This window comes from Bufo gargarizans, chromosome 1, assembly GCF_014858855.1.
Source record: "Bufo gargarizans isolate SCDJY-AF-19 chromosome 1, ASM1485885v1, whole genome shotgun sequence".
Taxonomy (NCBI): domain Eukaryota; kingdom Metazoa; phylum Chordata; class Amphibia; order Anura; family Bufonidae; genus Bufo; species Bufo gargarizans.
In genome coordinates, this window is record NC_058080.1 from 313651451 (window position 1) to 313667422 (window position 15972).

Consider the following 15972-nt stretch of genomic DNA (forward strand, 5'->3'; position numbering starts at 1 on the left):
AGAGGATGGACAGCACCGACACCTGACCCTTCAAGGAACTGAGACCCAGCCTCAGGTCCAGGCTGGACTGGAGGAAGGACAGAACCATGGGGAGAGAGAAACGGAGAGGGGGAACAGCCAGATTTTCACAGAATCCCAAATAAGACCTCCAAGTCCGATAATAGATCTTGGACGAGGCAGGTTTCCGGGCGCGGATCATGGTGCGAACCACATCCACGGAAAACCCCCATTGTGTGTAACTGCGGTCTCAACAGCCAACGTAGCGATCTAAAATGCTGGTGGAAGATCGGCCCTTGAGAGAGGAGATCTTCTCTGAGAGGTAACGGCCACAGCGCGTCTCCCAGGAGCAGCATCAGATCGGTGTACCAAGAACGGCTAGGCCAATCTGGAGCGACCAGGATCGTGGGAATGCCTTCTGCCGCGATCTTCCGGAGAACCCAAGGCAGTAGGGGAATGGGAGGAAACACATACAGAAGAGAAAATTCCTGCAACGGCGCAGTACGCCCTCGGGTCCCTTGCCCTGGCCAGGAAGGTGGGAAGCTTGTGGTTGAACTTGGAGGCCAATGGACTCGAACACATCCGGGTGTAGCGACCACTCGCCCGGGTCGATGGTGGTCCGGCTGAGGAAGTCCGGTGACCAGATAAATCGCTGACAGGGCCGGAACGTGAGCTTCCGCCCAGAGGTACGTGAAGGTAGGCATCCTGAATGTCCATTGACAGGGAAGCCACCGCGGATCGGAGGGACTCCATCTGGAACTGCCGAAGGTGGAGAAAACGGTTTAGCCGTTTTAAGGGGACCACGAAAAGGTTTGAGTAGAACCCCTTGAATCGGTCCCCCAGATTCACGGAAACGATGACTCCCTTGTCTAGTAAGGCTTGAATGGCTGCGGAGAAGGAGGCCGCACACTCGAGGTCCCGCAGAGAACAGGACCGAAAGAAACAATCCGGAGGGAAAGAAGCAAACTCGATTTTGTATCCGGAGGATGCAATTTTGAGTGCCCAGGCATCGGAGATATGGGCCCGCCAGACGTCCCTGAAAAGAAGAAGGCGGCACACCTTCAGGCGGAGGAGGGTTGCTTGGCCATGGAGGGACGGGCAGCCTGTGACTTGCACCAGGTGGGCTACGCCCGAAAAAAGGGCTTCTTGCGCCTATCCTGGGAGGGGCCAGAGGAAGGACCAGCTGCGGATCGAGGTCCGGAGGACCTGCGGAAGGACCGAAAGCGAGATGAACCAGAGCGGCCCCGAGAGGCGCCCTTGGGTCTGGACTGGGGAAGATGGGTGCTCTTGCCACCCGTGGCTTCTGAGATGATCTCGTCCAGACGGGTCCCAAATAAACGGGAGCCCGTTAATGGCATGCCCTGTAATAAAACACTTGGAGGCGGCGTCCGCCGCCCAAACCTTTAACCAAAGTTCCCTCCTGACGGAAATGGCTAAGGCAGACGAGCGGGCTACGAGAGCACCCACATCGAGAGAAGCCTCACAGATAAACTTTCCTGCCTGAACTATCATTTGAGCTAAGGATCGGAGGTCTTGAATGGGGACGTCCGACCGAAATTCCTGTTCAAGCTGCGAGCCCCATTCGGAGACCACTTTCCCCACCCAGGCGGAGGCAAAGACCGGTCTGAGGGCTGAACCCGAGGCAGCAAATATGGCTATGGAGAGGGACTCCATACGACGGTCCTCAGTGGAATGAAGTGAGGAGCCTTCTGGTACAGGAATGGCCGTGCTTTTAGACAGGCGGGCCACTGGAGGATCAACCTTAGGTGGGGACGCCCATGTGGCAACATAATCAGCTGGAAATGGGTAACATATGTCCAGCTTTTTGGGGGAAGTAAAGCGGGCGTCACCTTCCAGCAGGACAATGACCCCAAACACACTGCCAAAGCAACACTTGAGTGGTTTAAGGGGAAACATGTAAATGTGCTGGAATGGCCTAGTCAAAGCCCAGATCTCAATCCAATAGAAAATCTGTGGTCAGACTTAAAGATTACTGTTCACAAGCACAAACCATCCAACTTGAAGGAGCTGGAGCAGTTCTGCAAGGAGGAATGAGCAAAAATCCCAGTGGTAAGATGTGGCAAGCTCATAGAGACTTATCCAAAGCGACTTGGAGCTGTGATTGCCACAAAAGGTGGCTCTACAAAGTATTGACTTTAGGGGGGTGAATAGTTATGCATATTGACTTTTTCTGTTATTTTGTCCAATTTGTTGTTTGCTTCACAATAAAAAAATAATAATAACATCTTCACAGTTGTGGGCATGTTCTGTAAATTAAATGATGCAAATCCTCAAACAATCCATGTTAATTCCAGGTTGTGAGGCACCAAAATACAAAAAAAGTCAAGGAGGGTGAATACTTTTCCAAGGCACTGTAGGCTGAAAATGCTGCATGAACACAGAGTTCAATAGAACATAATCATACCTCTTAACTATTCTGAATCCAGCGGGACAATTCCAGATTTCGGCGGTGTCCTGCAATTGGAGGAAGCTGAGGTGCGTCCCAGTTTCAGCTGTATTTGCGTCCTGAGCATGCAGGTATAGTTGAATATAATGGTGAAGTAGGAGGCTGTCTGCTCCCTACTCCACCATTCCCTGGTCTGCGCTTTCCCCAGCAGCAGGGGCAATGCAGTGACATCATCATACCTCCCAGGCTGGAGACCATTACCCGGCCGGGCCTGTGTGCTGTCCTGCTTAGGCTACTTTCACACTGGCGTTTCTGGGTCCGCTTGTGAGATCTGTTTCAGGGCTCTCACAAGCGGCCCAAAACGGATCAGTTCAGCCCCAATGCATTCTGAATGGATAAGGATCCGTTCAGAATGCATCAATTTGACTGCGTTTTGCCTCCGTTGCGTTTTTTAGACGGTCACTAAAACGCAGCTTGCAGCGTTTTTGTGACCGTCTGACTATGCAGAGCCTAACAGATGCGACACCATATGGTGCAATTGAAAACGGATCCGTCCCCATTGACTTTCAATGTAAGTCAAGACGGATCCGTTTTGACAGACTTTTTTTTCAATGAATAATGCAAACGGATCCGTTATTAACGGATACAAGCATTTGCATTAATCGTGCAGATCAGTCTGTGCAGATACAAGACAGATCTGCACAAAACGCGAGTGTGAAAGTATCCTTAGATCAACATGATGTCCTCCATTCATGCTGCGGTTTTCTTTCTGTCATGGGATGCGGAGCAAAACGGATCCAGCATGACACATAATGCTGACATAATAGAAAACAGATCCTTCCCCTACTGACTTTCAATGGAGTTCATGATGGATCCGTCTTGGCAATGTTAAAGATAATACAACCGGATCCGTTCATAACAGATGCAGATGGTTGTATTATCAGTAAGGCCGAATGCACACGGCTGTGAGCGGTCTGTGGTACCCCGGCCTGGATTCCTGCTGACAGCAGGAGCGCACGGTGTCATTGGTTGCTATGACACCGGGCGCTTCATGCCGCTGCTGCACTACGGTAATACACTCGTATCATACCAGTGTGTTACTGTAGTGCAGCGGCGGCATGAAGTGCACGGCGTCATAGCAACCAATGACACCGTGCGTTCCTGCTGTCAGCAGGATGCCAGGCTGGGATACCACGCCGTGCGTTCCTGCTGTCAGCAGGATGCCAGGCTGGGATACCACGGACCGCTCGCGGCCGTGTTCATTCGGCCTAACAGAAATGTTTTTGCTGATCGTTGCCCGATCCAGCAAAAACTTAAGCCTAAACTGAAGCCTAAACCGAACCTTGTACGCCGAACCAGAAACACAAGTTTGCTCAACACTAGTTGGGACATAACAGTGTAAAAGAAACCTGCGGGCACTAGCGCTGCCATTGTCCTTCCTCTGGCTTTTGAAAATTGGGCAGGCATGCATGTATAAGGACAAGGAGGTATGCACAATAAGGACAAATATTTGCATTCAGCAGCAAGGAGAGATCTTGAAAACAATAAGGCATGAGAACACGGAACTGTACATTAGAGAAGCTGCTCAGTAGGCAATCTCCCCGGTGAAGATACCCGTCCAGGTGCCAGCAACATCTCTGGACACTAGCCCGCACTGCGCACGCGCCACACAGTAGACGTCGGGGAGTGGCGCGTACACTAGAGGCACAGCAGCTTCCACTTGTCTGTCTCCGACGTAAGTAGCCATTTACGTGACGTTATTCCCTAAGTAAGCATGGAGACTTGGTCTCCGAAAAAATGTCTTCCCCTTTAGTATCGTACCATTTAGTGGTAGACTGAATACACCTGAGCTATGTGTGACGCCTTATTGCTGAGCCCGGTCTGCTGTCACGGTGTGGTATAAGCAGGGAACGTGGACAGGTATAGTAGTGGTTGTTGTCCTGAGTCCCATCAGTGACAGTGTGGAGGAAGAGCACCTGCTTTTTTCTGCTCGTGGTTGTGTATATATCTTTAGTAAATGTGTGGAAAGAACTGTATAGATGTCATAAACTTGTGGTCCCTAGAAAGTGGGGTGAGCGGTGTCTGCTGTCAGGTGCTAGTCCATTGTCTTTGACTATATTCCTGGAGGACCTTGTGTAATATAGTGTGTAATGCTCGTACGGTAGAGATGATTTTCTCATGATGCTCTCCCTGTATGGATTCTCTGCTGTTCATGCAGTATTTAGGATGATGGGACTTCTTATGCATCCTGATAGTCTCCCAGCATGTGATGACACATAAAAGTCATGTTGTGGTGTATACGATGCAGAAATGGACCAACCGGTAAAAGACTTCCACGTTTTACACCTACGTCGGTGCAGCCCCGTCATCTGTACCTGGGAAATCGCTTTCGACTGGTGATCCATAGCATACACATGCCGTTTAATGCGGTGCTGCAGAATATTGCACGTGCTTGTACGTCATTAAGGGCGGTCCATAAATAAGGATCACCCTGTGCGTATACGCTTACAGTGTTCTGTGACACCGTAAGCGTTATGGATCCATAACTTATGGTCTGTGGTAGCAGAACCCATAACGGAATTCTTAGATAACCAGAACCTTGTACGCTAAAGTTTGCACAACACTAGTCCTAAGCATTAAGCAAAGAGTGTTAGGTGATCTTTTATATAAGGCACCCTATTTCTCCATGCACTATATCAGTCACCGAAAAGTTGTCATAACTCAAGTATTTTATTTATTTATTCCCCCCCCCCCTTACAGGTCTACTATAATTAATCAATATGCGAAACCTGAAGTTACAGAAGTCTTTACACTGTGGCTCAGCACCAGGTATTGGCACTCCACACTGCTTTACTGTACGTACAGACACTGGAACTGTTCTCATCGGATCAAGCTATGGCTTTGTGGAGTTGGATCCCAATACAGAGCAGGTGACTGATTTCTAAATGAGTCCCTATTTTTGTCCATCCTCTTGCATTATCAGCAGTTGTCTATAATATAACCTGGAGTGCCCCCTTTGTGGCCAGGAGCAATTTGGATAATAGAAAAGTATAATGAATTAGAAAACCCTGCAGCCACCAATACAGCATTGTCAGCAGAATACAAGAGCATATACAGGAATCTCTATACCAGTGATGGCTGACCTCCGACACTCCGGCTGTGGTGAAACTACGACTCCCAGCATGCTGCATTCATTTCTATGGGGTTCTGAGAAGAGTGCATGCTGGGAGTTGTCGTTGGAGTGCCGGAGGTTAGCCATCAATATATCAGGCTCTTAAAGAGTTTAGATTTGCAAGTCAGAGCATCACTTTTATAACCGATACACTTATGTATTTTTCTCAGATCGTTACAGATGTCTCTTTAACAGTTGAGAATTTTCTACCAGAGGATGGAAGTGGTCAGGTCGTTGGGATACAGGATGTCCCTGATCAGCAGTCTGTGTGCATTGCTACTGCCACAGGTGATGTCATTCTGTGCAATCTGAACACTGGTCAGGTAATTGCTGTTTGTTTTTTAAAATGTACCTCCAGCTAAAGATTCCTCTTCCTTGCATGGCAGGGTTTGACGTACACTCCTATTCTGGCGATAAGCGTCTAAAGAGAGTTCCTTTGGGGGTCATTTATGAAAGACTACGCGTTTTACACTGGTCTTTGATATCCCCCGCGCCGTCGGAAAATGCGTGGGCCTCATCATATATTAGGAGCATCCTTTTATCCTAGACTGCAATCTACTCCATCATAAATTATAGTAAATGTTTCGGGCCTGTTGGCCTCGCCCACACCCCGCCACTGTCCCTTTTCAGAAAGTGGTGAGCGCAGTGTAGAAATGCCACTTGCTCCTAAATTAGGAACAATGGCATTAAAAGAGTTTCAAATCATGGGTTTGTGATTTTAAATGTTTTTTTTTTTTGTTTGTTTGTTTTTTCCTCCCATAGAGGGTCATAGTAAATGATCCCCATTTGAGTTTTTTGTGCCCGGATTATGGTGGGAATTCCACTCTCCATGTGGATTCCGCCACAGAAAGATAAGGTTTAGTAGGATGAATGTGATAGATCTGCTTGTTGTTTTAGCCCTATTCAGTGGAGCTAATCTGCAAGCAGACGCCCGCCACAGTTTCTGGTGAAAATAGCGCCAAAAAAGGATGTTTCCTTTCTTGTTGTGATCTGGAAAACATAGCTGAAATAAATCATGGCTGCATGAACGGCAGTACAGACTTCCACTCAAAACTATAGGAGGCAGTTTCTGGCACAGAAATTCACATACAAAAAACAGTGAGGACAAGGCCTAAAGGTCCTTTTATATGGATTGATAATCGGACCGATTATCAGGGATGAGCGTTTGTAGAAAAGCCTGTATAAAAGGTGCTGAAGACAGCTGACTTACAGCTGCTCCTTACAGCTGACCAACCACAGCGCCGTACATCGTATAGCGGCTGTGCTTGGTATCGCAGCTCAGCTCCATTCTCTAGAACGGGGCTGAGCTGTGCCTAGGCCATGTGACCGATATATGGTGATGTCACAGGCCTAGGCGCTCACGGAGTACTGCAGCCTTTTCATACAGCTGATCTGATATTGATTACCTATCCTGAAGATAAGTCATCAATATGAATTTCCTGGTTAACCCCTTTAATAAAGTGGAGTGGTTAATAGTCTAGTGTCGTTTTCTGACCACTGAAACATACTGAAAAAGAAAAATGGTATGTACTAATTATTTTTCCCCTTACAGCTGGAATGTGTTGGCAGTGTGGATAGTGGAATTGTTACTATGAGTTGGAGCCCTGATCAAGAACTTGTTCTCCTTATAACAGGTATTTATTTACCTTAAGATGCAGCCATATTATAGACTTGACCCCCTGCCGTTCAAGTGAACCTCAGGTCATCCGTTTTTACACTATAATCAGGAGGGATCCTCAACACAGCAAAATATAGAGGAAACACTTTTTGCAGCTTCTTATGCAGAATACAGATAAAATACGCCAGTGTGCGTGAAGCTTAAGACAACCTCCGTAATACCAATGTAATAGGGATAAAAACTGCTTGTGTGAAAGAAGCCTAAGGGCTCGTGCACACGAAGTGTACAGTTCATGCCAGTGCTGCAGACCGCAAATAGTGACCCGAAATGCACAGGCACCGGCCGCATGGCTGCCGTTTGCGGATGCGGACCCATTCACTTAAATGGGTCCGCAAGATTTAGTCTGCACTGTAAAAAAATGGAACATGCTCTATTTTTTGTGGTGCGGAGGCATAGACCGAAATCCCACGGAAGCACTCCGTAGTGCTTCTGTGGGCTTCCTCTCCGTGCTTTCGCTCTGCATCTTGCAGATTGTGGACCCATTCAAGTGGGGCTTAAAATGGGCATGGGCCTCACACGTTCGTGTGCATGAGCCCTAAGGCTGAGTTCACTTCAGTTATTTGGTCAGTTATTCCCATTGGTTATAATAAGCCAAAACGAGGTGCGGATAAAAAACACAGAACAGGTGAAACTATTTCCATTATGCCTTATATCTGAGAAGGCTTCACTACAGGTTTTGGCTCTCAATCACTGATGGAAATCACTTACCAAATAACTGTGAACTCGGCCTAAGACCTTATTCACACATTCCGAATTTGGAATCCGTGTTTAAACTAGGAACGTAAGGATTTGCACCTCCTCTGTTTTGAACCCATTACTGGTTTTGGCTTACAAATATTGATGGAAAAATACTGAAGCTCTGATCCACACTATTCAGGATTTTATTATTCATGGCCTATCCTCAGGTCTGATACCCCATGTTCCAGCTGACCAGCTGAGTAGCCCGGGTGCTGGAAGTCGGTGATTGGAACTACACAGATCCGTCCATGGTGTAGTGGACAAGTCTGACAACTTCAGCGTTCTTCTTATTCACTTCAACAATGGAGAGAGCTGTGTAATTCCAGCAATGGAATTGACCATGACCATGTACCACTGCATGAAAATCTGTGCTTAATACGCACCATGTGCATGTGATTTTATGTGGGCGTTAAAATGCTTGCTGGTTGTAAACAGGAGATGTGCTTCTGATAGTATGCAAACTAAACTGGGACAAAGGATCACATTGGGCGCTGTGAAGGCTCTTTAGAGAGCTGTAGTGGGGGTAATATAATCCCACCCCTTGACTACATTAGCTCGTGAGGCTGCTAGACTATGAGAAGCGCTAGCAGTCTCATCAGAGCAGGCCCTTTCTGTTTCTTTTAGGAGAAAATGACAGTGGCCTTTGAGAGGTGGCCAGGAACGGGAGCTTCTGCACATCATTACTCCATCAATTCCTGGCCACCAGAAAGGCCGGCTTTTTTTTTTTTCTTGCTGTGCGCAATCGTGGCTACTGCTGCAGTGGTGGTCATAACCTCTAGAGACGAGCAGTATATAAAGAAGAAGAAAAAAGATAGTGGGGACCAGAGCCATTACTGCTAATGCATCTGTTAGTAAGTTACTTATATCAATGTTATACACATAATAAATATAACTTAATGAGGTGAGACAACCCCTTTAAGAAATCTGGTTTCTTGATGTGTCATTTATCAGTGTAAGGCCTCATGCACATGATCAAATGCATTTTGCGGTCTGCAAATTGTGGATCCTCAAAATGTGGATACTGTCCATGTTGCATCCACATTTTTTGTGGATGCATTGACTTCAATGGGTCCATGGTCTGGACGTATAGAACATGTTCTATCTTTTTTTCTGAAAAGGACTTGCATATACAGAAATCAGGATCGTCTGTATGCTTTTCGCATCTTTATGTCCATTCTGCATTTTACAGAATATGCCTGTAAAATTTGGACGACAGATGGACCGCATACATATTTTGCTGATCTGCAAGTTGCAGACTGCAAAACGGATATGGTCATGTGAATGAGGCCTTAGCCGCAAATTAAAATCCACCCAGAACATATTTGGTACATTTATTTGGCATCATGAACAATCAGTTGTTTGATGTCGTTCTAGGCCAACAGACCCTCATATTGATGACAAAAGACTTTGAACCAATTGCTGAAATACAGATTCATCAGGAAGATTTTGGAGAAGGTAATTTACGTTCATGTAATGTGAAGCCTCGGCATGACAAAGTATTAACAAATCCAAAGCAAATTGTGATTCTTCTATTATTATTATTATTTTTACTTTTTACAGGGAAATTTATTACAGTTGGTTGGGGCAAAAAAGAGACCCAATTCCATGGATCTGAAGGAAAACAGGCAGCCAGACAGAGACTAACGGTAGTATATCCTCATATGACTCCTTTATGTGCTTATTCGTAAGAAAGCTCTGATCTGTATCAAGCCTTGCCCTGTACAATGAAAGCAAATAATCTTGAATACCAGTAAAAGCTCTGCAGCTATACAACCATACAATATATAAGTAATATAGTTTATGTAACCAGTCATGCTCTTTACATTATCAGATTGCTCTGTGAATAAATGCAGGTGGTGAAAGAAACAGTGGTGGTGTGGTGGAAGCATCCACTCTAGTTCTGTTGGTTAGAGAGCCGAGGACTGGTGTCTTTTTCTTCCCTTTCCTTTCTGTGATTTCTGACCTGAAGTACTGACGGCCAATATTAATACTTCCTACCAACACTGCTAGTGAATGGGGGATGATGCAAGCCATTCTTCACAAGTGATTTGCCTGTGACAGCTGGAGGCTGTGGTTGGTTTAGCTATGCTATTTCCCAAGTACATTCATGCTTCAGTTGCGCTTGGCCTTAAATCTATTTTTTTATTAATAAGGGAGTAGTCTGTTTTTTCCTGCTGGAGTTTCCACTTTAAAGGGGTTCTCTGGGAATTGAGAAAATGAAAATAATTAAATATTACTTTATTATAAATCTATTCCCAGATACCTTTCATTAGTTATAATGGTTTGTTTTATCTAGGGAGCAATCATTAGGAAAAACAAAATGGCGCTGTCCTATTAGTACACCAAAAACCTGTCCTAATTACACAGGAGGACAAGTTACTTCACAACATTGAGCTAAAGATCTTCCTGATCCTGCTCCCTGTTCTACTTGTCAGGGATTATGATCCTGAATACAGTTTAATACAAGCTTCAGATGAATCTTTGTAGGAATGGAGTTCATGAGGAGACATGAAGTACAGAGAGGATGGTGGAGATGTGAGTAATGAGCAGCAGCTCTTGTACGCAGTCTCCGTTGCCGGTCTGTCCTGTCCATCCTCTATGTACTTCATGTCTCCTAATGAGCTCCTTTCCTTCAGAGATTCAGCTGAAGATCGTATCAGCTGTATCCAGAATCATAATCCCTGACAAGTGGAGCAGAGAGGAGAATGAGGCAGGTCTTTAGCTCAGTGTTGTGAGTAATTTATCCTTCTGTGTGTTTTTTGTGTATGAATAGGATGGTGGAGATTTTATTTCTCTTAATGATTGCTTCCATTCCGGTATTTTGAATGCTGGATCCGGCACTAATACATTCCTTTGGAAAAAATTGCCGGATACGGCATTCAGGCAAGTCTTAAGTTTTCTCTTTTGCCTGATCAGTCAAAATGACTTTCCTGAAGACATTCTGAGGAATACTGAATGGATTACTCTCCAGTCAGAATGCATGGGGATATGCCTGATCAGTTCTTTTCCGGTATAGAGCCCCTGTGACGGAACTCTATGCCGGAAAAGAAAAACGCTAATGTGAAAGTAGCCTAAGCCTTCATTTTCACCCACTTTGGTCATTTGTGGGGGCTTGTACAAAAAATACATGTTTTTTTTATTTTGTCACACATTGACAGAGAAAGCTGTGTCCAGAAGAACAGAAAGAAAAAACGGATTCTACGCATCAGTTCTTCACATTTTAGAATCTGTTTGAGCCATTTTTGTCTGAGATCCGTTTTTTTTTTTTTGCATGCAGGACTTTTTTTCCCATGTAAAAAAATGGATCTCAGACTGATCACAAATGTGCATAAATTATGGGTGTGAATCCAGTCTAGGTTTGTTACAGTTCTTTCCAGAAAGCTGTGATTTATATATTAACATACCACCTTTGCTCTAGAGCGTACAACCTGCTATGCCATGGGATGACCGCAAACCTCGTGTTACTTGGAGAGAAGATGGTCAGCTCTTTGCAGTGAGTGCCATATGCCCAGAGACAGGTAGGAAGGCCCACAATTATGACATTTTTTCACTGGTTTAACCACCCAAAGTGCCCACTGTACTGAAAATTGAACTTATGATGGGTTTAAAAGCATAAGGTGTTGTTGTTATGGCACTTGCATTATATGTCCTGCAAAATGCGAACGTGTAGCACACATGAAAATATTCCAAGTGCCCCAGGTCCACAAATTTCTACTAGTCGAGTGGTCATCAATGGGGCACTATCACTATCCCTGTTAGCAATTCAAGAGAGTTTCCGAGAGGAGTTTATCCTGTGGCACATATGAAAGTAGTATTTTATTGTGTGTTTTATATAGGATAATATTGCATATCTTGTAAATGGTGATATTGATATCATTTATTACTTTCTCATATTAAAAGGCGATATTGGACAGCAATATAAACATCTATAGCATATAGGGGGGAGATTTATCAATCTGGTGTAAAGTAGAACTGGCTTAGTTGCCCATAGCAACCAATCAGATTCCACCTTTTTATTTTTCACAGCGCCTTTGGAAAATGAAATGAGGAATCTGATTGGTTGCTATGGGTGACTAAGCCACTTCTACTTTACACCTTGATAAATCTCCCCCATAATCTTTAGTAATTATTAGTGTTGTTCTATCCAATGCTATCAACATAATTTCATAGACTCATGTTCTCAACAATTTTGCGGTTTCAAAAGTCCTTTTAAATTATTTTAATGTAAATCGGTACCATAAGTCCTATGGAAAAATCTGCCATGTGAGAATACCCTTAGGTTATTTTACGTCTTTTTTACTCCGCTTATATTATACATAAGATTATAGTTGGTAGAACCTGCCGACTATCTAAGGTGTACTAGGCCTTCCTGACTCCTCAGCCAGTAGAATTTTGTTTGGCAGGAGATAAGCCACCGCCAGAGGTGTCTGGCATCGCCTTTCTCCTCTTTTGCCCTTGAAAGCACGTGTGTGTTCTTAATGCTTTTAGCTGCCTTTCTTCTTAATAGAGGCATGTACAGTTAGAGGACATGGAAACTGCTTAGTGTGTATCCTCACTTGGTTCTGTAATAATCATTCATTTCAGTGCAGAGGGAATACATGTATGCAGCTATTTCTCTGCTGGTAACAGGGACTGTAACTGTGGTAGTCTCTCTCGACTCCCCATATACGTACACTCTTGAGCTGGCCGATATATCATGCTCATGCAGCTTCACTTGCCCCTTCTCCCAGAAATCTGGAGCCAAGAAAGTTAATCTAGTCTATGATATAATGTGGTATAATCTGTTCTATCTGAGATGATGGAAAAACAGAATCCTCAAAAGTATGTGCAAGTTTCACATTTTTAATTTTTCTTTGGGTGGCCATACACATGTTCGGTTCAGCCAAACATGTATGTGTTTTCAATGGGGAAAGAGGAGAAAGCTGACGCCAGACACCTCTGGTGTCATCTGCTATATCCCTTGAGAACAAAAGGATCAGATGTTGAAATTGAGTGCAGTCGGTCCTCTCCTCAGACATAATCTGGCAGTGGATCCTCATACACATTAGATTGTCGGCCAGTCCACTGAAAACTGCAGCTTTGGATGATACTAACCAAATGTGTGTGTGTGTGAGCTGCAGTTCAGACTGTATTCTGTATAAAAGCAGTTTACCTGCTCTCTGCTCTTCGGCATTGATTTACAGGCTGTCGTAAGGTAAGAGTATGGAACAGAGAGCTCTCCTTACAGTCAACCAGCGAACCTGTGGAAGGCTTGGAGCAGGCTCTATCTTGGAAGTGAGTAGTAGCTTATGAACAACAAAAATACATTGTTTTCACCTTTTTTCTGTTCAAGTTGATCTTCTTCTTTTTTTTTTTTTTTTAAAGGAGTTTTCCAAAACGTTAATATTTAATTGCCTATTCTCATGAAAAGCCATCAATGTCTGATCATCGGGGGTCTGACACCTTGTTTCCCCTCTGATCAGCTGTTCTCCAGTAGCTCCAGCTCGACACAGCTCCATCCTTTTCGGTAGTAGATGGCGCTGGTTACTGCAGTGCTGCTCCCATGCAGTTCATTTGGAGCTTCCACTATTTTACAGTCATTATCACTTGCATCCCCAGTGGGATTCACAGTCTAAATTCTTTATCAGTATGTTTTTAGACTGTGTGAGGAAACCAGAGGAAACCCATGCAAACGCAGATAAAACATACAAGCTTCTTGCAAATGTTCATCCAGTTGCTGCTCTGGTAGCGGAGGCAGAGCTTGTGCACTTGCACCGCTACTTAGATCCAAGGTGTTGTATCTAGTCCTGACATTTTCCTATAGAATTTGCTGGTATATTTCAGAATTTATTGTTCCATCAATGATGGCACACCGTTCTGGTCCAGTTGCAGCAAAACGGGCACAGACCATGATACTACCACCACCATGTTTCACAGAAGGCATGAGGTTTTAAAGAGGACCTTTTTAATGGTTTTTATTTATTCTAGACAAATACCTTTACTTGCGGGGTTCTGCCTGGATCAGGATGAGCTGCTTTCTTTAATGTCAGGTATAGGAAGCTCCATTTTAGTTTTCTGGTGTACTGTGCACTATACAGGACTTTGAAGACGCTCCTGTCCTCAAAGAATGTGATTTACAGCTTCCAGAATCTATTATTTACTGTTATATGTAGGGACTTGCTTTATCTGTTTTAGTTATCTGCTTATTTCTCGCTCTTATCATTGGGGAACACAGAAGAACATGGGTATAGCTGCTGCCACTAGGAGGCGACGCTAAGCAAAGAAAAAGTGTTAGCTCCTCCTCTCAGCTATACCCCTCCTGCAGACACTGAGCTAATCAGTTTTAACTTAGTGTCCGTAGGAGGCAGGCCTCCCTGCTTTGCAGGTCTGTTTTTTTTTTTTTTTTTTTTTTTTTTTTTTTCTTATCTTTAGCTGGGCTGCTGGCAGTCTCTAAGCTGTCTGCGTTCCCACCCAAGAGACTGGAATCCAGCGGGACCCCAAGCCTGCTGCTTGTTCCCGGTCTACAGAAGGCAAGGAGGACCAGAGGTTCCTAAAGCCTCTGTATCCTGCCAGCTTTCGGGTCACCGGGTCCGGCCTCTCTGTTACCGGTGTAGCTACCCTCACCAAGGGGTTACACACCGAAGCTGGTGACCAAGCTGGAGCCAGGGGGGCAGAAAACGCCAGACGGGTGAGTATTCTCTGTCCCCAAGGCCCCATTCCTCCTCCCTCCCCATTCTCAGGTTCTCACCTGTAAATATCCCCCACGGAGGCCTGCTTACCTTCCCCTGAGGCCTCAGTTTTGGCAGATGTCCCTCCCCCGGCGGAGGGGAGGGGGGAGGCTTCATGTCAGGCCACCTTCTGTTTTTTCCCAGAGTTCCGGTCCATGTCTTCCACCGGGGCCGCTGGTAATCGAGTCCCTGGCTTCTCTGCGGCAACCCCCTATCCGGCTACCCCTTGCAGTTCCCTAGCTCCCGTCCGGGGTATGTCTCGGGTTTGCTCTCCCGCTCCCTCCCTGCTTTGCCGCTCCAACTGGAAGTTCTTCCGGTCGGCCTGGCCTGTACTCGAGGCCCCGGGCGGGAACTGTTCTATCAGAGCACTAAATTTTCGCTGGATACATATGTCCGGTAGCGCTACTTTCCTTCCATAAACGGCAGTCTTGCACTACCGCTAAATACCGCATTTCCTGTAGTTCCATAGGCTAAGTCGTTTCACTACTACTGGATTCTGTAGGTCCTGTCACTTTCCCCTCCTTCCTTAGGTGGAATATGTGTGCTTACCACTGGACCCTGTACATCCTGTAGCATTACCCTCCTTCCTTAGGTGGAGTAATTGCACTTACACTGGATGCTGTACTGCCTGTAGCATTACCCTCCTTCCATAAGCGGAGTAATGGCACTACCAGTGGATACAGTATAGCCTATAGCTTTACCCTCCTTTCATGGGTGGAGTACTTGCACTTCCATTGAGTGCCGTTCAGCCTGTATCAATACCCTCCTTTTTCAATTGACGGAGTGTTTGCACTTGCCTCTCTATTCTATTTGTTCTGTATCATCACTCTCTAGCATTGTCCTCTTTCCATAGGAAGACTATTTACACCACCACTGGATACTGGACGTCCTGTAGCATTACCCTCCTTCCATAGGCGGAGTAGTTGAACTATCACTGGATCCTATACTTCCGCTAGCATTCCTCTCCTTCCGTAGTAGGAGTATTTGCACTTACATCGGAGACTGTACATTTTGTGGTATTACCCTCTTTCCATAGAGTAGTTGCACTACCACTGGTTCCTATATAGACTATCACATTACCCTCCTTCATTAGGCAGGTAACTGCACTTCCACCGGATACCATACATCATGTTGCATTACCCCCTCTGCAGGCGGAGTAATTGCACCAATACTGGTTATCATCTGTCCTTTTGGATTTCCCCCTTCCATAGGTGGATTAGTTGCACCACAATTGCATACTGTAGATCCTGTAGCATTACCCTCCTTCCATTGG

At 45.3% G+C, this 15972-nt stretch overlaps 1 protein-coding gene across 3 annotated transcripts in view; it reads left to right on the forward strand.

The window, feature by feature from the left end:
- The first annotated feature begins 4264 nt into the window (after positions 1–4264).
- The window catches only part of ELP1 (elongator acetyltransferase complex subunit 1), an 87746-nt gene continuing 76038 nt past the window's right edge, over positions 4265–15972 (forward strand). For 2 of the 3 annotated variants that reach the window (XM_044305389.1, XM_044305397.1), the window contains exons 1-8: positions 4265–4324; positions 5165–5334; positions 5747–5899; positions 7129–7210; positions 9367–9447; positions 9553–9638; positions 11411–11510; positions 13176–13266. In XM_044305389.1, the coding sequence (XP_044161324.1) occupies positions 5185–5334; positions 5747–5899; positions 7129–7210; positions 9367–9447; positions 9553–9638; positions 11411–11510; positions 13176–13266 (743 nt within the window). In that variant the 5' untranslated portion in view covers positions 4265–4324; positions 5165–5184. Of the gene's footprint in view, positions 4325–5164; positions 5335–5746; positions 5900–7128; positions 7211–9366; positions 9448–9552; positions 9639–11410; positions 11511–13175; positions 13267–14409; positions 14660–15972 lie in introns of those variants that run through there. The other variant, XM_044305407.1, reaches the window with a different exon arrangement.